This window comes from Poecile atricapillus, chromosome 16 (genome assembly GCF_030490865.1).
Source record: "Poecile atricapillus isolate bPoeAtr1 chromosome 16, bPoeAtr1.hap1, whole genome shotgun sequence".
NCBI lineage: Eukaryota > Metazoa > Chordata > Aves > Passeriformes > Paridae > Poecile > Poecile atricapillus.
Genome location: NC_081264.1, coordinates 2,666,831 through 2,688,179, shown reverse-complemented (window position 1 = coordinate 2,688,179; position 21,349 = coordinate 2,666,831). Strand labels below are relative to the sequence as shown.

Here is a 21,349-nt window from a genome sequence, read left to right as displayed (position 1 = left end):
GACCGGCCACGGAAACACTCAGACCCATTTTATGTCCCTGCTACCTGGGACAGTCCCTGCCCTGCTGGCCAACACTAGCTCAGTCACCACACCTGTGATGACCAAATTCCCACCTCCCTCCCACGGGAAGTCCTTGTGTCCTACCTGACACTGGCTCTGCAGCTTCTTGGTGGGTCGACCAACGATGTAGATGTGCGTGGGCGGGAGGCTGATGGAGCTGTACACGGAGATGTCCTTGGTGGATCCGTACGCCGCGTGGATCCTCATGTGCAGCTGGGGGACAGAAACAGCACAGGGTCACAACACACAGGCGCCCCATGCTGCTCAGCACGATGGCCTTTGGGTTTTCCAATAGCATTTGTGGGAATGTCAGGTCACTGGAACCAATTCAAATTCCCAGCTGGATAATGAACCACCCAGGGAAGTGCTAATTAACAGAGCTGGGGATGTTTACAGGCCATGACAAGAGGAGTGACAGCGATACAAGAGCAGATCTCCACTTGCTCATCCACGGCGTTCCCTTGAGGTCTGCAGGGGGCAAGGATGCTGCACACTTCCCTGCTGTCACCTGGGGGGAGAGGAGCTGCAAACCTGTGCAGGAATCATTAGCCAGGACTGTTCCCCTCCACAGCCAAGCTGCTGTTACCTGCTGGCCAGAGGGAGAAGGGACAGGCAGCAAAACCTGCTGCTTTTCAGGGATACCTCTGCCTCTACTTCAAGCAGAGAGCAGCTCCTGGACAGCCCCTTCTGTAGTGGGCTGGAGCAGGGGCTGGGAAGAGAATTTCTGACCCTTGTCCCAAACTTGTGGAGGACAAGAGAGCAACTGAGGGCCAACTGCTCCCTCCACTGCCACTCAGGCCAAAAAAGGGAACCTAAGAAAGGATAGGCTTTTCCTGCTAATAAAGCAGGGCAAGTGCTTGGGACACTGGCAGATCCTTCACCTGCCAGACACAAAACACTTTGTTGTATTTGGAGCTTCCCTGAGGCTCTGGGCTGAGCAACATCAGGGCCTCCCAAGGGCCAAATGCCTGGAAGATCTCTGTGGAGTCTCCCAGCAAAGCCATTTCTGCAGCAGCTCAATCCCCTCTCAGTCCTGCTGGCTCCACCACAGGCAGCCAAAAAGTCACCAAGCAGGAGAAAAAAGTGCCAGTGGGGGGAAGGGAGGCTCTACTGCCTCTGTTCCATTAGGGGTTTGAGGAGCAGTGATGAAATGGAACAGTGCAGAGCAGAGGCAACACAATTTAACAGCACAGACACTTTTGTAGAGCAATAAGGGGATGAAAATAAAATGAACAGATTCATCTTCCACTGCAGGTCACATTGCTGCCAAGAGACTGCTGCTGACAGTGGAGGTTGGACGAGGAGCAATCTAAACCCGTGCCACGATGCTATTTCAGCGGAGCCAGGCTTACGTCGGTGATGAGGGATTTCAGGAAGTTGGCCTTGTGCCGCAGCGGGTCGTGAACGAGCCCATCGCAGAAGGACACGATCCCGTGGGGGAAGTTGTGCTGTGCTAACCATGCCACCACCCTCTGCTTCTGCATGTCAGGGCGGCCCGTGACATAGATAATGAGGTAGCCAAGGTCTTGCCAGTGCCTGGAAGGAAAGGCACAGGTGAGTGGATTGCAGAGCAAGGCCAATGTCAGATCCACTGCCCCAGACCCCGCCCTGACCTTACAACGTCCACGGCCCCGGCGCGGACTTTGGGGTCGCTGCCCATGATGGACACGCTGGCTGCGAAGGAGCCGTCGATGCTGAACACCACAAACTCCGTCCCCTTCGGCAGCACCGTGATGTAGCTGTCAGCAAACGTGTGGTCACCCCTGAGGGAAGGGATGAAGGTGCTTAGAGGCATCAAAATATCCAGAAGGCATCACCAGGACCTGCGGAGCACCACGAGCCCAAAGCAGCTCCCACATCTGACCCAAAGGCTGCAACAGTGATGCCACCCTCGGTTAGAGCAGCAACAGGCACTGTGTGAGGGTCTCTGTGTTCAAGTGGGGATGGATTAGCACTCCTTGGCAGCAGAGACTCGAGAGTTACCCCCAGAAAACCATTGCTGGGTTCACCACCCTCCCTTCCTCCCCCTCCCAGAGCCCAACACCAGCAAATGGAGCTGAGCAGGAGCCCCTGGGCTGTGAATCATCACGAGTACAAAGTCCTGTCCCTCAAGGACAAGTTTATGGTCTTTAAAATATGCTCAGTCGTGCAGTTTTGCAGATGGCCATGAGGCCCTGTGGTGCAGAAGACCTGCTCCTGCAGTGGGAGCTCAATTCCCGTGCTGGTGGTGATGCAGGAGCCAGAATAAAATGTGGATTTTCCCCTCACACCTGCAGAGTACAAATGGCCTTGTCTCTGTTGCTGGCAAAGCAGGTTCTGAACCCACCCAGCAACAGGAGGGACAATGTTCTACAGCCATCCAATTCCTCTCTGCTCCTCCTGCAAGCCCCAGGCCCCTCACCTGACCACCATCTTGACGGGGTAGACGCCAATGCCCAGGCGCCGCTCCTCGGGGATGACGTAGGAAATCCTGCCACTGCTGTTGCTGATCTCCGTGTCAAAGTACACCCACTCCCCCGACGGTGGCTGGGTCATGATGTGGATGTCCACCTGGGGACAGTGAGCTGTGTCACACCCAGCAGGACAGGCTGAGCACTGGGACATCCCCCCAGGGCCCCCTTGGGTGGGAGCAGGGCTGGTCCTGATCCCACCCTCTGCACTTCAGGGATCTGAGCTGGGCAGCACCCGAACATCAGGGGCTGGAATGGAACCTCGGTGGTGAGACCTCTGTGACAAACCATGTTCCTGGTGGGAGGCACCCACAAGTCTGAGCAGGAGAACCTGGCCAGGACACAAGGGCAGCAAACCCCAGCAGGAACCAAGGGAACACTGACCAGCGCTGCCTCTGTCCCACCGTTGTCACCACATGGTGACAACCCCCCAGCACACACGGTACCTTCTCTCCTGTGAGGGTGACCATGTCCAATGGACCATACATGAACCTCCCAGTTAAGGTCTGGGGCCCATCCTCATTAGCAATGGTGTCGTTGATCCTGTGGTTGGCTGTGACGTTCTGCACGAGGCAAGAGGGGAGGAGGAAAAAAAATAAACAGTTTTCAGCAATGGATAACCTCACAGGGAAATGCCAAATATAACTGGACAAATTGGAGCATGGGTTTCTCTGTGCCATTTCCCCCCTCCACTCCACCCTCAGCTCTGGGAAAGAATCTGACCTGTGGCAGAGGTGAGGCTCTGTGCCCTGAACTCATGGGTGGATTGAAGTGCTTGAGAGCCAATTTCCATGGCAGGTTGTACGTGCAATTCTGAAACTCTCTATTAACTCTCACTCTTCGGAATTAAGAGGAAATACACACAGCTGACAGAGAAATCTGCTGATCTTGTTTCAGTTCTAGCGCAGAATTGCCCTCTCAGAAAGTGAAGACTTTACTGGGAGCAAAGGGCATTTACTGAGATGAGAACTGGTGTTATTGGAGGTTGAAAGATGCTCCATTCTGACTCGTTCCCTACCCACAGCCAACATTTCCTGTGTTTTACAGACTCAAGGTCAAGAGGAGACCTTGCTGACACACACATCTTTAGGGCTGCTCTTTTACAAGCACCCAGGTAGGATATAACCATTAAAACAGCCCAGCAGTGCAACACAACCTTCTGTCTGTGCCATGCCCTCAGAGCAGTTTGTGCAGCCCCAAGACCCCCCTTACCCGGAGCTTCACGTTCGTCCTCTTGCGGAGCCACTTCTCACGGGGCTTGGAGGGGGTGAAGACAGACACCTCCTTCCCATCCAGCTCCAAAACACTCGAGTTCTCGTGTCTCATCACCTGCAGGAGGACAGATCCTGCCATCAGCCCTCTCCTCCTGCCTGGCTGTTCTGCATCTCCTGGACCAGTGGTGAGGAAGGGCAATGCCTGGAGATGCCCCTGAGTTTGCTGCTGGGTGTTTGGCCTGTCAGCTCACAGGTTTGATAGGACAAGTGGCCTTTTCTTCACTGGCAATGCCTGTGGCCAGCGCTGACTTAATCGTGGCTGGGATGCAGGTTTTTTGGACTGTAAGAAGGTACCAAACTGACTCAACTGCAGCAGGATGAGCTCCCCACTAAGAGACCTGCCCTTCCTACAGGGATTCATTATCCCTTCCCATGGTCTGCAAGGGACCACGAGCCTTCCCCCATTCCATAACAGATCCAGCACCAGCTGCTCTGACTGGCCGCATGCCGACAGATGCCGCTCCTTCAGCTCGTTTCTAATTCCTACTGAAATTCCCACCTCTTGTCCCGTGGCTTCTGCTCCTCTCACTGATTTGACCCCTGTGGAGGCACACGGGGTCTGGCTTGGCTGCATGTGAGGCAGAGCCCAGGCTGTCTGTCCATCCTGGCCCCAAATCCAAGGCTGACAGAACTCCAGGACTGGTGGGATGTCACTGCCAACCACCCAGTTCTGCGGGGCAATTCCTGCCTGTCACCAGGCCATGGACAGGGATGGGAGGCAGAAACATAAAGAGGGTTAAATCCTACCTAGGTTGCTCTTATTCTTCCTTTTCCATTCTAGAGGTTAACACCCAAAGGCTGGGGGACACCTCAAAGACTCACAGCACTGCAGGACTGGGAGGTGACCCTGCACACAGAACTCCAAAACTGCCAGTAGACTTTAGTGACCAAAAAATTAAGAAGCCTCTTAAATGTGGGCTCTTTTACAAGGTCCTGAACATTCTCTGTGAGGTCAGCAGCTCTCCAGCTGAGCTTGGCTGACACAGGCCAGCAATCTGTGCAAAGCTGAAGCTGGTTTTCATCCAGGGAAATTGAAAAAGGACCCCAGGGAGGATGAGCTTGCTGGGGCGGGAGCTCATGGAAATCCAATGTAAACAAAATAACAAATTTTACTGAAAATTATTTAAATCAGGAATGTATTCTGAATCCTATCTGGGCTTGTTTTAACAAGATTTTATCTTTGGAGACTAAAACTATTCAACAGCTTCTTTTTACATTTTGTCCAGAGATGACTTTCAAAGGCCATTAGAAGCAAGTCCTTATTAGGGGAAGCAGTTGTGTGGTACTGGCAAAGGACAGCGAGAATACAAAAGATGAGAAAAACCCTGGTCTCAAGGCAAAGAGGAGTGAACAAACACAGGCACTGGGCAAGGAGGTGCCAAACTACCCAGGCAGCCACCAGCAGGTTTAGAATGGATGGAGAGGTACCTCCAGGTGCCCAAGCCACGAGGTTTGAAACACCACACAGTGCTACAGAGCCAGGTTTGGGCTGAGTAATTGGCTATTTCCCCAAGTGGAACATTCTGTGTATGAGGCTGTCATGACTGTTCCCCCTCATGCACAGTGAGAGCTCTCTCTTCTTTCCAGCCCTGTTAGGCTGGGTTTGATGTGGGACCATCCAGCCAGGAGTGTTCAGGCAGAGCCTGGGAAGAGAAGGGTCTCACTGCATTATCAGCACTGCTCAGCTGCCACCGGTGCTGTTGTTTATGGTTCTCACACTATTTGGAAGATAACACCGAAAGAAAGTTTGCCAACAGAATCATAAATAACAGAGAGCTGCAGCAGAGGAGGCTGGAGGAGAACAGGGAGGGTTTAACAGCTGAGCTAACACAAAGCAAACCCAGTGCTCAAGTGGGCAACACAAACCACAGAGTTGCTTTGAGTTTTGTTTTTTCCAGCTCCATGCTCTAAGTGTTGCTCCCTGGGGAGTTCATATTTTTTAAGCCAAATAACTCCCCCTCATCCCCAAGGAACTGAAGGGAAAATATTTCTTTTAGGGAAAAACACATTTTAGACAGTAAATTTGAATTTTAGGCCAAATATAGGTTGATAAAATCCAAGGTGTCAGAACTCCAGACACCAGCAATCCCCATCCTCCTGGCCCTAGAACTGTTTTGTGCTGCAGGAATGAGAACTAAATCCCAATGAGTTCCTAGAGGAGACAACAATAACTTAGAAATGCAAAATGGAGAACTGCATTCTGCCTATGAATTCATGCTGAATTAATATAAAACCTCCCCTTTGCTTTTATTGTATCTGGTGCTGGTTTAATTTATCCTTTGAGAAGTTTCAGTTTCAGACTTGAGATCTGACCTGGCACACACAGAGCACAGATCACTTCAAGAAATAACTGACCTTTGCCACCATGGATCTGATAGGAAACTGCCCTGGGCTCTCTCCATGGATCTCCAGTGAGCCCATCTGAAACCTGCTCTGATGATAAACCCAGCCCCAAACCAAGCAGATGTAACAGCACATCCATGAAAGTTTGGATGTGTACAGCTCCATCAATACCACAGGTGAGGAAAAAAAAAAGAAGGGAAGAAAAATGGATCTGCAGGGGCAAAGGGCATTTTTTCACCTCTATGCATCAACAAACCTTATGGAAGCTGCACTGGGAAAAACAAAGAGCCCAAAGCATTTTTCTACCCAAGGGAGATGAGGGAGAGAGGATGACTGTACCTGTCTGAGCAGGAAGGAGACGACATCCGTGGACTCCCAGTAGCTGGCGTGGAAGAGGTGAGGCAGAGCCACCGTCGGGAAAGCTGTCAGGGCATCGGGGCAGTACAGGGCGTAGTCGATCCGTTTGGTTCCCCACCACTTGGCAGCAACTACAGAAGCAAAACACTCCTTCAGACAAAAGGGCTTCACAAAAGGGAATTCAGGGCTCTGGCTCCTTGCTCCAGGTATGCCAGGAGGCTCCTCCCTGGCTGGTCCTGCTGCTCTGGGGGAACAACCGAGCCAGGGCTCGGTGTTTGCTCACACCAAGGGAGGAACACACGGCCAGCAGCAGGGAGCTCTCCCTTGTTTAAGCAAAGAGGAAGGCACTGGAGGACAGGTTAATTTGCTGTTAGTCCAGACCCCAGGGAAGGGGCTCAAGGCTCCTGTGCAATGAGCCAAAATATAAAGACAGCAACGCATCTCCCTGGAGCTGTGGGAGGAAGGATGGGTGCGCTCTGCCCACCTCCGGCCCTGCTTCCAATTCCTTCAGCTTTCACCAGGGAATTGCATCCAGGTATTGGCCACACTAAAGAGGACTGAATCCTGGGAATCCATAGGATGCTAAAAGGCACCACAGGCAGGGAATATGGCACGTGCTGATGGGACTGGTAGTCACCAACTGGGCTACCAGGGTACAGGCAACCAAGAAGTGCAGCCCAGCCTTCCCAGGGGCACAGCCTCTGTGGTGGACAACAAAAGTACCCGGGAGTATTGAGACTTCATTGCATGGGGGGACAAAAAACCACACTGGGATTTTGTGAGGGACAAGGATACAAACAAAACAGACAAGTTTCTCACTCAGGGAGCCAACAACTCACACACAAGTGTCTGGCAGCCACCCTTCACCCCGGGACACCCCCACACCTCAGCTGCCCTGAACTCTGCCCACGCACACGTCCTGCCCCAACCCCTGGAAATGAGAAGGTCTCAGTCCAAAGCCTCAGACCCCAAAGCCATGGGCTGCTTTCCCAGCAGCAAGGAGTTCTCAATGCCTGTGCCCTCCAGCCCAGAAAAGCAGTCAAAGAAAGAAAAGATGGAGATCAAGAGAGCAGAAGAATTTTGTTTGTGTTTGCATGCAGGATGCAAGCTGGGCCTTTGACAAGGGCTTCCTCAAGCTTGGTTTGTCTCTGTGACAATGCTCCCTTTTTAAGGGCTTCCAGGAAAGCTGGCAGGTTTAATCCAACACACCCCTCTGCAAAGGGAAATCGGGCTGGTGACGAGCACAGATGCTGAACTGAAAAGATGGATCCAGCAGCTCCTTCCAGAGACCTGCAGAGTTCCCACCACAGCAAATGCAGAGGGATGTGGATTCAGCACAGGTGCCTGGCCACCCTCATCCTGATAGTCCCTGCTTTTCTGGAGAGCCATGGGAAGGAGGAGCAAGGTTTGACAGATCAGTGTGGCTTTTCCAGAGCTCATAGGCACCTCCTCGCAGCCAGTTCTGATTCCCTGCCTTCCAAACTGACAGCTCCTGGTCATGTCCCAACTTTCATTTCTCATGCAAGGCCCCAGCTTGGGTAATTTCAGATTCTTTACAAGAAGCAGACAGGATTGACTCTTCCATGCTCAAAAGACAGCAGTGGAGGCAGAAGCGTTGTCCCCTCAGCTCTGCCCAGAAGAATTGCTGCTCCTGCCAAGTTGTTAGCGGTGTTATGATGGATCTTCAGGGCAAAGTGACAGAAATACTTGTTAAGATGCAATCAGAAGCTGCAAGTGCCTCAGTGAAAGCGCAGAGTTTTGTTGTGAAGTTCTGTGACTATCAAATGAGAGAGGAGGCTGACAGGAGTGGATCTCTCCAGAATACCTGTCTTGATGTCCAGGTCTGGTATCCGAAGAGCACAGCCTGCAGCCCGGCTCCGTGGCCCTTTGAGCTTCCTTCCCCTGGCAGGGATTTCGTGTTTATGTTGCCTACGCCTCCTGAACGAGGTTTGGGTAGGGGATTTGTGAGGGAGGGCAAGTTGGGACAGAAGGCTAAACCCCCTACAATGATTAAGGTGGTGTTTGGTTTCTAAAAGGAAAAATAAAATATAGGAAAAAAAAAAAAGCAGAAATCACTTATTATTATGGCACACACTGATTTCATCCTCCACAAACTCACGGTACCAGGGGAGCTGCACCCTAGGGAGGCTCCTGGAAGGGAGCTGTGGTTTTGCACTGTCCCTCCAACCTTCCTCCAGCTCTCCCTGGGGATAAGCATGGATCACATCCAGCCCTCAGTGCCACGGCTCCACGTTACCACCACACCAACGAGGCTGAGAGCAAGAGCAGCAAAGACAGAGCCGGAGCTCAAGGGACACTCAGAGTAGAGGGAAGACTCTTCCCCCCTGATCTCAGGCTTTGATGGCTGTGTGGAGGAATAAATTACACAAAGCAGAAGCTGCACAAGGGGGGAGAGCACAGGGAAAGCACAGGTGAGTGTTGTGTGACCTGACCCTGCTGCAGCTCGGGATAAGATCTCTCCATGGGACACGCTGGCCTTGGGGCATCACCCCAGCAAAAACCTCCCCATGAACCACCATGGAGTGCCAGCCCTGCAGCTCCCCGTGGGTGGGAAAGCAGCACAAAACAAACACCTTCTCCCTCAGGAGCTGCTCCCAAGCAGATTCCTATTTAGCAGTGCTTGGCAGGATGTCAGGACAAGTAAAAGGACGCACGCGGGGAGCGCGGTGTCGGCTCTCAGATACACTTTGAGCAGAAAAACCTCATTTGTCAGAGAAAGTATTTCAGTCCTGCTGCTGAGTGTTGCCTCAAACAGGGCAGGAGGTTACAGCAGCGCCCACAGACCTTCAACAACTCATACCTGCCTCCAGGAGCATTATTAACCTCAGTAATTAATTAAGGGGTGAGTAATTCACAACCCGTGCCAGCAATGTATCTCTAAATTTTTGAGACCTTCTGAGAATAGAGTTTGGGCTGAAGATTTTCTCATATGCATTGGTGGTTTGTGGGGTTTTTTTTGGTGTGGGGTTTTTTTGTGTGTGATTTTTTTTTTTTTAAAAAGTTTTTTTTTTAGTTTTTGTTTTGGTTTTTTTTTTGAGTTTTCAGCCTTCTTTTTGGTCTGAGTTACCAGAGGTCCATGAGGACACAGAATTCATCTCATACCTGAGCTGAAACAAAGAAGGGGCCAAGCCAATTATAAAGTCTGTTCTTCTCTACTTAAAAAAGTCTGTTCTCAGCTGTGTAAGTTAGGAAGTTATACAGGTCTTGGGAAAAATAATAAATAAAAAATCCCTTTTAGTCCTCATTTGGCTCTGGGAAATGGTTCGTAACTGACTGGGAGCTGCCCTGTGGGCTGCAGAAGAGCTGAACTTCTGATGCAAAGTAATAAATGTTCTGTTCTGAACCAACTTGTCCTCACCTTTCAGTGGTACAGAGGGGTTTACTCATCCCTGTTTCTGTGGGCCACGTTTGAGGGATCTGCATCAAGCCACATCCTGCATCACCCATCTGCTGTCAAGTGCTGATCCCAACCAGTTCTGCATGACTTACCACAGCAGCACAGAAATCCCTCTGGATTAACCCTCACCTCACACAGCAGCCAAACGGTGCTCAGAGCCAGCAATTATTACAATTATTATCTTTGTTGGAACAATTCATCACCATCAGCAAGGTCCAACATGCATAACACAGCCGTGGTCCCTGCGTGGCCAGCAAATCCATCACCTGTTCTTCCAGGGGATGTGATAACCCACGGCACTGAGTGTGCAAAGGGAGAATAATTCCAAGCTTTTGGTTATGAACGGGAAGCACCCCCCGGACAGACGGACGGACAGAAGCTGCTCGGCCCGGAGCGTGGTGTGAGAGCGGAGCCTCGGAGGGGTGCAGCACTTACTGTTGGCTATGTTGGAAGCAGTGTAACTGTCTGCCATTCCTGAGACCTGGCTGGCAATGCTGATCTCACTGGCTCTCCGGAAGCCCCTGAACTGAGGGGCTGAAATGGGGGTGGACAGGGACGCGTTTTCCATGAAGACGGCACCATGAGACTGAACAACATCTGCTACAAAGTTGAAACAGGGAAATCAAAATATTAGACCAACAGACAGAGGCTGGGCAAGATGAACTCGGGGTGGGGAGGAAGGAGGCAAACAAAGCTGGTAGGTGCAAAAACCTTTCAGAGCTGATTGGAATGAAACAGAAACACCCCACATTTCATTGGAGCTCGGGTTTGAAAAGAAAGCAAACAGCACAGCAGGCAGAGACATGTGGCTGGAGGAGCAGTCTTTGATTGAGAGAAGCAAAGTAAGTAGCTCAAAAACCAGATCCAAAGAAAAACCCCCGCAGACTTATTCAAGCAGCAATAACAAGCATGTGTCATACATACAGATGTGGATATACACAATTTTATATATTCACATCGAGACAAAATAACCAAGGTAAGGAAAACAACAAAAAAACAACCTTAGAAAGGGATGTTTGTTTTCTTGAGATATTTAAATTTAAATGAATGTCTCCAAGATAGAAGCATTATTAAAAAGCAAAAAGCAAGAAAACATCTTCATGCCTGGCAGGGACTAAATTTGGACTTGTATTTTACTGCTGAAGGATACAGCCAACACTCATCAATCTGGAGAAAGGGCTACTGAAGGGAGTCTGGTGTTGAGCACTTGTATCTCCCATCAGAGTCAGCAGATCAGGGAGCACTCAGGCTCTATGAAAACTGAGCTTTTTTGGTACAACATCCAGGTCTGGATTTTTAAATCCCAACCTGAGGTTTTACCGAGTTAGGCCAAACCCTTTAGTGCATAAATACAGAAAGGAGGGTTTAAAATCATGCTCATACAAATCTTATATATGGATGGGAGGAAAAAGGACCTCAAATGCTCAGAAGCAGCAAAATGAGGGATGCTGAAAGTCACACTAAAATCCCTGCATTTCAGTTTTCTCTCTGTAACAGTGCCAAGAGCATCCACCCCTGTGTGGATGCTATGAGGCTGAATTAAGTGGGATATCCCAAGCTCCTGCAGGGCAGAGGTTTATAATGCCAGCACCTGGTGCTCACAGCAGGCAGCACCAGTGTGGCAGTAACATGCAAAAGCAAAGCAATTCACAATGGTTTTTAAAGTTGCCCATCCCTGCTGCACTTGAGGAGCAGCACCTGAATTTATTCCCAGGTATCAGACAGGAGATACCCCAAGGAGTGTGAGCACATTACTCCCACACATTGACATCCTCCACCTATTCCAGCCTGTTTACATATCCCTGGATTTAATCCCAGCACATGGCTGACACAGGGCGTTGTTTTAGCAACTGGTTTATTTTAATACCAATCTTTTCTTGCTCGGGGCTACTGATTTTCTCCCTCCAATCCCTCAGCTCGCAGCAGCGGCGTCTGTGCCCACACAAATCCTGCTGCAGCTGAGGGAGAGGGAATGTATGAAGCAGAAAATGTGTGGCTAAGTGTCAGTAAAAGAGTTCTGTTCTCTGCAGGGAAAATCAGGCCACAAGCTGCTCTGTGTAAAAGCTTTGTGGACTGTGAGATCTGAGCCTTAGCGGGAGCCTGACCTGATGATGAGCTGCACACACAGCCCACGTTGATCCTGAAAGGCCATAAGCAGCATCACTTTCTCAGCACTTTCCCCCTCTTTCCAGCTTGCTGGCTGTCAGGGCTGTGACCAGGATCCACAACACGGCCGGTCCCACCAGCCCAGTGCTGTTTTCTGACTGCACAAACACCAGCGTGAGCAAGAAGAAGCAATCCAAGAGGAAAACAGGAGCTGCACTGAGCCCCACAAAGATCTCAAGGGTAAAGGGTCTCATTCCCTTTGCTGGGACTTTGATTGGCTTTGACTCCATTAGTCCATCTTCACTTAGCTCTGTCTGAACTTCAGCTCCTTTTTGAGCTTTATTCACTCAGAGAGTGAATAAAGGAAGAAACAGTGAGATTTTAGGCTTGCTCTTTTTTAGCTAATCTTGTTTTCCTGGGCCTGACCAGAGATTTTGGAATATAACGAGTTTGCAACAAAAGCACCCAACCTCAGCAGCCCTTCCAGCCCCATCCTGGTGTCACCAGAGGAACAATTCCCAGTCCTGCTAAAGCCTGATGTGTTTCAGCATTACTGAACCGTTCAGTTCAGCACTGCCTGCGTTGGTGGCAGGAATCTGCTCTGCAGGGGACAAGGTGCCACCCGACAGCAGCGCTCCCCTGCTCCTGCCCACTCAGGTTGCTCTTGTGCTTCTCCCTTTCCCCAGGCTACACACCCTCTGTCCCTGAGAAAGGGCAGTTTCTAAGAAAAATCAAGGCCAGGAAAAGGCAGGGTGGGAAATGTGGAGAAAAATCTGTTTTATGCATTACAACCCACTCAGAAAAGCTTCCTCCACACCAAAGCTGCAGTGACAGCAACTTGCAAAGAAAATCCTGAGGCCTGACTCGCAGAAAAAACCCACAAACCTAACAACATATTTCCTGAATTTGTGTATTCTCCGCATCATGTCTCTTGTGCAGCAACTCTGACACCAAAGGGGCTTTCTTGGGGATTTTGGTGACCAGGGTGGGATGTCACAGATGCTGCCACACTGGCACAGACAGCCAGGTGTTCCTAACTGGAGCTATGGGAAGCCTCCTGCACTCCAGAGGAGCATCCCCAGCCACAGCTCAGGTCCTGACAGCCAAGGGGAGGCCAGAGTGAAGCCAGAAGGTCCAGCAGCAGGACCTTTATCAAGATTAGCTGCTCCTGTGTCACTCAGCAAGGACAGAGGTGCCCTTGTTTACTGCACTTGGCACTGTGACTCAGGGCTGACTCAGGGCGAGGAAGAGGAGCCTGGCTGGAGCAGTGACCTGAGCACCCTCCCAGCAAAGCCCCTGCTGCTGCTGGAACCACATCATGGCACAGCCCATGCCATGGCCCAAGGTTTAATTGCACTTCCAGGGGAGTGGACATGGGAAGCCACATCACATTTTTTGTTTTGGAATACCTATGAATATTTAATACTCATTTTGGTGCTGAGCTCTTTCTTTTTGGATTCATTTATCAATGTTCTTGTAAGAGAACATCCCTGAGCCATCCTCTCAGGTAAGTCCTTGGGGTACCTGAATGACAGATTTTGATATGTGCTGTTTGGAGACTGAGCTATTGCACCAAAGTGGGAAATACTGAAAGCAATCAAAAAGTTTGTACAGTTCAATAAAAACAAGAATATTAAAAACCACAGAAAAGCCAAGCAGCTGCTCAGCACAGGGCAGGCCCTGCTTGCACTGGAGTCACAGATCAGTGCTGGGCACTCTGCAGTCACTGCCCCAAGAGCAAGAGCAACACATTTCTGCTGTCCACAAGTTTTGGTGATTGGAAATCCCCTGCAGGCCAGTGGCCAATTCAGCACTTGCTACACTCACATCAAGAACTGCTTGGACACACTGTGCTCTTGTCACACAGTGTAAAAAGCAGAGAATCATAGAATGCTGTAATGGTTTGGGTTGGAAGGCACCTTAAAGACCATCCAATTCCACCCCCTGCCATGGGCAAGGGATGTCTCTACAAGCTCTGTCCTGACCACAGGCAGCGTCAGCTCACACTGAAATGGCATTTCATCAGGGACCTCCAAAGTGATTAATTAATAGTACCAAATCCTTTCCCTCTGCTTTATCAAAGAACCTCACAGCACAGGCAACATGGCAACTGCACACCCAAAAATCCTCTCCACCTCCAGGGGACAGAGGGAGAGAACACCCAGGTGTTGCCATCCTGTATGAGCACATAACAGCCCAAACTGCTCAGGGACAGTGAGGGTCAGCTTGTTAAAGACAAACAGGGCAGCAGAACCCAGCTCTCAATGCAAAACACTGAGAAAGGAATGAGAATGGGCAAGTGAGACACGTGGGGAAGGGAAAAAAAAAACAAAACAAAGGCAAATCTCATCAAAATTGCAGATGTAGCACCAGCCACAATCAGAATAAATGAGGCCATGCAGCATTGATGATGGAAAATGAGGCAAAACAAATGCATCAAACTTTGCTTTTAAGGCAGGAGACAAGAAATTAATTTAAATTAACCAACACGCAGAGCCACCCTGGGGTCTGAAAGCCTCAGTGCTGTGTTCAGCAGAGCCACAACAAGTGTCCAAATGTGAAATGCTCAAAGGGACAAAAACTGGTGTGACATGGACATCAACTGGACTTCTGGGCACGGTGATTTGTGGCTGCTGGGGAGCTGCACACACTTGGTGAATCCTGCCCTTGGTGAGTGCCACACGAGCAGCACCACCAGGGACTGTCTCTGCCACAGCCTCTCTCCAGCAGCAAGGAGCAAACCAGTCCATGCATGGCAGCAGATCCTTCCCAGCATCAGCACCAGAACGGGACACAGTTTCCAACCCCAAGCCCTTTTTCCACAGTGGCTCTCCCAGAGCCAGGTGTGATCCCCAGAGGTTGTTTTGTGTGGCACAGTCTGAGACACAGCACCAGGATTTCAACTCCAGGAGGCAACAGTGTGATCTCCAAAAAAGGACCCCAAGAACCCAACACCACAGACAATACGGAAGTGTAGATTACACACACTCAGCACAACCAGCACTTTTATTGGAAACATCTTGCCAATTCAGTACGGGAACGGGGATACTTGTTTCCATGAAGCTGTCCTGGTGCTGGAGAGCACCCAGAGGGCTACTTTCCATGAGGAGGATGGGATTGTTCTGGATTGTCTCAACTAGAAGCAGATGGGGAAAAAAAAAACATAACAGAAGGACAAAGAACAACAGACATGCGGCCACAAAGTGTTAAACATACAAACAGTTACACCCCAGCACTTAATTATGAGTCTTCAATGAACAGACAACCTTCAAATAGAGTAAAAGAAACAAAACAGGGGTGATTTCCAAACAGACCAACATCAGAGATTAACTGGGAGCAGAGGAGAACACAACGATGGCATTTCAACAACAAAAGGGAGGCACCTTCACCCCCTTCTAAGCCAAATCCATAAATACACAACAGATCCAGAGAACTCTTTTTTTACTATGAGTGGAAAAAAATATGCTGTAAGGGAAGAATCAGACTCACAGCCTACACAGTGCAAAGCACAGGAGTAAGCAGGGATGTGAGTTTGATTTTACTCTGCAAGTTCATTGAAATGAAACAGGGACCAGCATTTAGTACAGATGGAAAAATGGGGGAAAAAACAGCCCAAGAGGCTTTCTGAATTGTGGACTCCCAGAAAAAGCTACCTGCATGAGGAGATGTGCACAAGCAATGTTACACAAGGCTTTGTACAAAACCAATTATAACTGAGCACCTGAATTTTACATGATCAGCAAAACATACAGCTTAATTATAGCGGCAATTAACTTTTGTGGAGAGCCCTCCAGTGAACACTAACTTCAGGAGCAGCTTGGTGAATCATGGTTAGTCCTTCTGGGTAATGTGTCCATCACAACAGGGACCCTAATGAAAGGAATGGCCTGTTATTTTCTGATAAGCAAATGAAGGGACTTTGTCTTACAGGAAAAGAGAATTCAAAGCTGGTTTTTGTCCATTTTATTCATCAAGGCAGAGCAGTATCTCTTAAAATAACAAAGCTCAGACCTGGAGGTTTTGCAATCACTCTGCCCTTCTCATAGGAGAGCTAATTGGTGTTTAACCTCACTGCATAGCAAGTGTCTCTCCAAACACAGCCAACTCAGAGGTCCAGGGAGGCTCTAATATTCCTGCTGCTGTCCAGAATGACAACCAGAACACAGGTTTAGTGTCAATGGAACCTCTACCTCTGGGTTCAGTGAGAACAGAGGCTTTGGAATATATTTAAGAGAAAGAAGGTAAGCTGTAATTTTTGTGTAATAAGCCCCTTGCAGCTGATACCTAGAATACACCCAAAAAGCAAATTGCTCTTCAAGTTGCTATAGATTCCCTGAGCTGTTGTAACTGGCCTGGGTACAAATGCAGTTGTGGGTGGATCCATTTTTAAAAAGTGTTGCAGCAAGATCTTGGCTAAATTTGACAAGTGAGTGGGGCCTGCAGAAAGCATTTTATTCACTTCATTAAACATGGGGTTTAATTTGTGCCCATTTAACAAATCAGACCTCTGGATTGAGCAATTACAATACTGGAAGACACTGATACATGTAGAAGGCCACTTCTTTAGATTTTCATCTTTAAAATTATGCAGAGGATCACCAGAATTATTCAGCTCTAGATATACCTTTCTTTTTCATTTAGTCCTGCATGACTCAAATATTAAACAAATGGGATGCAAACAAGTAAATCATCTCATCATCTCACTGTAGACTCTGCTTCCTCCAGTCTTCTTTGGCCCTCCCAGTCCTAAATTCTGCCAACTCCATTGTATTTCATTCACTCTCAATCACAAGCACCAGTCTGGGTGTAAAACAGAGGCCTTGACAGAGAGGTCACCACCCCATGACCCTCAGCAGCTGGAGGCCCTTGTGTGACAAACAGAGGGCACACAGCACACAAGGCACTTATTTCACTGGAAAAAAATTCTTTTTCTGGTAAATCAGGAACAAGGCTAATGCTACAGGGCCAGTTTTCTTTCTCACCATTTCCAATTGCGTTGATAACTTCATGTAAAATGTGGCTGTAACCCTTTAAACAGCTAATGTGGATCCAGAGGGACTTACCCAAAACAGCAGAGTTGCCATCACCAAGTGGGAATCTCTGGTACCGGGGGATATTGAAGGGGGGTAAAAGGTAAAACTTCCTCTCCAAAAGAGGCTCGAGGCGTGAAGCAGATGGGTCTGCAGGGTGGAACAGGTTATAGACCTGCTGACAAGCTGGTCTGAGCTGAAAGACTAAAAAGACAAAGAAAAAAATCCCTCAAGTATCAAAATATTACTTGCCAGAATACTGTAAATATTTGTCTCTAAAAAGGACAACTGTCAGGTTACAAAATTGCAGAAGATTTATCATCTCCTGGTTCAGTCAACTAAAACAATTCATTACAACGTTTACAGACTCAAGAATTGCCCAGCACTTTCCCTCTCTGGAAATGGTATAATCAGTGGTGCACGGAGCACACGGAGATCTGCTTCTTTATAGCACAATAAATATCACACAGAAATGTTTGGGTTTAACCAGACTCCTCAAGTGCAGCAGGAGGTGCTTTCACCACCCTCCAAGGGAGCAGTTTGCACCAGGACTTACTGTCAAGAGCTGGAATTACAGTTTTCCTCAGTGCAAGCACCAGACCCAAGGGAGAACCAAAGAGGAAGAAGTCGGTGATCTCAAAGTCAAATTTCCCAATATTTCCTCCATCCAACATTGTGGAGCTGCTGGATCGCCTGGATGTGGGGTCATTTCTCAGGACACTAGAATGTAAACTGGGACAAGAACAGAAAATGAAGTCTGAATTTTAGTCTCACTGTGTTTTCATAATTAAAGCCTGGATTAGTGACTGACAGTGGATATAATTTCTATCTTTTCAGTGCAGGAATTGTGCTAATCAACCCACAGTGACCCCACCGCACTGGCATCATTTAAATGCACAAATCCAGGCTTCAGGTGAGCTCATTTACACACCATCTACTCAAAATGTTTTTTCTTTAAGGAGTCAAAACCGTGGTTGCTGCTACTATATAGAACATGTCCAGCTTTTCCTCCCCCTCTCAGGTGTCAAATCTGTTTGCAAAATTCCGCCTCTGTGTTGTGCAGGGTGGGCAATGCACAGATTTAACACAGAGATCTAAATTCATATTTTCCTTGGACACTGAAGAAGAAGCAGCAGAAATGCTCAGGTGAAAATCCTGGGAATCCACCCCCACGTTAGGGAGAGTTGCTTCTTTGCAGTCTAGATCTGGGAAAGTGAAATGACAGATGTGTAACACTGATAACCTGGTTCACACAAGGATTTCTGAGATGCTTCTATTCCCACCCAAAAGCATGAAACTGCAAATTCCTTTCCTTTCCTGCTCTCCACCTTGTACAGATTCCAGTGGCAGCTGTGGTGGGATATCTCATTATAATTGAAGCAGAGGGTTGAAGGCAGTACCAGCAGTGCCTTAAGAGGGTGTTTGCAAACACTTTAAAAAGCACCAGAACAGGTTCTATAAACCATGTAGGAGAAATGGATACCATAAGAGTTGGGTTGGATAAAGAGTTTACTGCCCTGGAGTCGGGAACAATGCAAACCCAACACTCTCCTGCTGGTTCTGTGGCCCCAAAACAAAACCCCAGGTGGTGACCAGTACTTGCCACATCCTCAAGTGCAACAGCCCTGGCTCATCAAGGCCACTTCTGAGGGCAGTGCTGAGACCCCAAAACAGGGCTGCTCCCCCCATCCTCAGCACCAGAGCAGCTGCTCCCAGGCCCCTCAGACACAGCCACAGCCCTGGAGCAGCTGCAAACGCTCCCACTTTTGGGTAGGAAAAGCGAGTTTCACGCAGACTTTGCTTTCCTGCCATGGCAAATAACGAAGGCATCACGGCAGAGACAGCTCCTGTGCTGAACACCATTCCCAAAGGATGCTGAGCCTCCGCCTGCTCCCGCTGCGCTGTCGCGTTCCCTCCGGAGCTGCGCACACGCACGGCTCTGCTCTCCCGCTTCCCAGCCAGGGAATGATGAGTTACTTATGCCAGACACACACACATCACGGGGAGTCAAAACACTGGTGTCAAAAGCGGGAGGAACGGGAGGTTACAGTGACAGCTACAACGAGCCTGTTCCTGTTTCTGTGATGCAAACGAGCCTGTCTGAGATCAGAGTGCGGAGCTGCACAGCCCTGGAACAGCTCTGAGAACAAGGAGCTACAATTGCTTTAGCTAACAAGATGCAACGCAGAGTTTGCTGTGTGTGAGGAATACGAAGTCATTTAGAACAAGCTCAGTTTTGCTGAAGGCAGGGTGACATCGATGGGATTCCAACAAAGACACCAGAGGAAAAGCTATCCCGATGGCAGGATGGGTGCAGGGGGTGTTTGGTGTGTTCCACACAGCTTCCCACAGCATCTCTCCGTGGGGAAGGGAAGAAGCAGAGCAGGCACAGCACGGAACAATTGGGGCATCTTCACTCCTTTTGCCAGGAACTTGGTATCGTCTTTGCAGCCATCAAAAGAAACGAGAGCCGAGGGGAACTCTGGATCCGTCATGCTCCAAGCAACCTACAGTGCCCTGTTCTCCCTTTAAAGAGCAGCAGATGTACTGTGTGCATTAATTAAACAAGAGCTTATGGATTTCAGAAGCAAATCAACTCATTTACAATAATGCAAGTACGACACAGCCAGAAATAATGTAGTTGTGCAGAAGGACTGAATTTAAAAATAAATGTGTGATTGTAATCTCCAGATGCTGCTCTGGCTTGCTGGGCATTATCCCAGAGAAGTGGGTAGGTCTGATACATGAATAAAAATGAGTGTCTTTGGCACAGGCTGAAATCTGCAGTGGGCACGGACAGAAAGGTCCCTGTGTGCCAGGCTGCCCGTCTGCCGAGCCCTGGAGGCAAACTTGGCTCTGTTCTGCCAACCTCCTGCTCGAAGCCACGTCACACCAGGGCTTGGTTTTTGCATGGAAAAATCATTCCTTGATGGCAGAGGCCAACAGGGCATTCTGCTGGTGCTGGCTGGGAGAACAAAGTCCAGGGATGGGCGTGGGAGCAACGTCCTGCTGACATGCAGGAGGGGACAAGTGAATCCCCCTGCACCAGGGATGAGGCGAATCCCTGCTCCCCAGCCTCCCTGCACCAGGGATGAGGTGAATCCCTGCTCCCCAGCCTCCCTGCACCAGGGATGAGGTGAATCCCTGCTCCCCAGCCTCCCTGCACCACAGAGCTGAGTGAGAGACACTCAGGGAGCTCCTACTTCAGCTTCAACTTGCCCCTTTCCCTGAGGGAATCCTGGTCTTGAGTTCTGGGAAGAGATTAACTTCTAGCCCAAGGTCTAAAGGGAGGTTTAAAGACACATAAAACTCTTAAGAAGTAAAGATGCACCAATCTGTCACCCCACTGAATCCTGACAGCTCTTGCCAGGGATTCACAAGTGTTGCATGTTGGGTGCAGGCAGAGCCCTTCAGAGATGGAACAGGAAGAAAAGCTATTTGGAACAACAAAATGAGCAATCCATTATCCACATCAGGCCCAGTACTTATTCTAAAATAGGTGTAAAAATGCATCAAGATGCCAGCCTGATTTCCTTAACTGAGTCTGTGCCCCTGAGGTCAGTAACTAGGAGAAGAATCAGCATATTTTTGCACAACTCATATTTTCCCTGTAATACAGGAGGACTGTTTTGAGGAGGCAGGAACAAGAGCCTGATTGCCTTTTATTAACCTGCTGGAAATAGCCAAGAACCTTATTGTGGATTTTGTAAATGCAGCTGTCTTTCTGAATATCCTATCTCTGTCCACCGACAACATTCACTTCGATGCCTTCCCTCTCCCATAAATCATTTACAAAAGAGCCCTGACATGGCAGGACAACACAAATCCCTGTGCTAAAACAATGACTCCAAGTAGTGATGGAGGGGGAGAAATGCAGGCAAAGCCTTCAGCTCAGCACAGGGCAAAAGGAGCAGCCTTGGACACAGCTGCAATGCAGGTACTGAGGTTTGCTGTGGGGGACACTGCTCCCTGGTTCCTGGGACATGAGAGAAGAGGGATTAAGAGCATATTTATTGCAGTTCCTCCAGGCCTGCATGAGAAAAAGGTCTGGGCTGTCCAGTTCCAGAAGCTGAATAAGAAGATTCAGTCAGAAAAATCCTCTGGGTTTACAAAAATAATCCCTAAATGACCAGTGGCCATGGACAGACTGCTGTGAAAATTCCTTGGGTTATGTTAACAGACACATTTCTGAATGCCCATATGAAAAAGCTTAAAAATGTGATATTGGGGGTTTCAACAACGAGTAACAAATTTGGAACATGTCCTTGGTGCAATGAAGCAGCCCCAGAAGGGGACAGAATAACTCAAAAT

The 21,349-nt window shown here is 49.1% G+C and overlaps 1 protein-coding gene across 12 annotated transcripts in view; it reads right to left on the bottom strand.

Annotated features, from left to right (window-relative positions):
• PITPNM2 (phosphatidylinositol transfer protein membrane associated 2) overlaps window positions 1-21,349 on the bottom strand; it is a 123,934-nt gene that overhangs the window by 4,301 nt on the left and 98,284 nt on the right. For 6 of the 12 annotated variants that reach the window (XM_058851304.1, XM_058851305.1, XM_058851308.1 and 3 more), the window contains 12 exons: window positions 17,595-17,770; window positions 17,072-17,242; window positions 14,995-15,144; window positions 10,338-10,502; window positions 8,310-8,513; window positions 6,467-6,615; window positions 3,723-3,839; window positions 2,957-3,073; window positions 2,462-2,610; window positions 1,674-1,823; window positions 1,413-1,596; window positions 145-273 (listed from right to left, as the gene is read on the bottom strand). In XM_058851304.1, the coding sequence (XP_058707287.1) occupies window positions 145-273; window positions 1,413-1,596; window positions 1,674-1,823; window positions 2,462-2,610; window positions 2,957-3,073; window positions 3,723-3,839; window positions 6,467-6,615; window positions 8,310-8,513; window positions 10,338-10,502; window positions 14,995-15,144; window positions 17,072-17,242; window positions 17,595-17,770 (1,861 nt within the window). The remainder of the gene's footprint in view (window positions 1-144; window positions 274-1,412; window positions 1,597-1,673; window positions 1,824-2,461; window positions 2,611-2,956; window positions 3,074-3,722; window positions 3,840-6,466; window positions 6,616-8,309; window positions 8,514-10,337; window positions 10,503-14,994; window positions 15,145-17,071; window positions 17,243-17,594; window positions 17,771-21,349) is intronic. The other 6 variants (XM_058851311.1, XM_058851314.1, XM_058851312.1 and 3 more) reach the window with 6 other exon arrangements.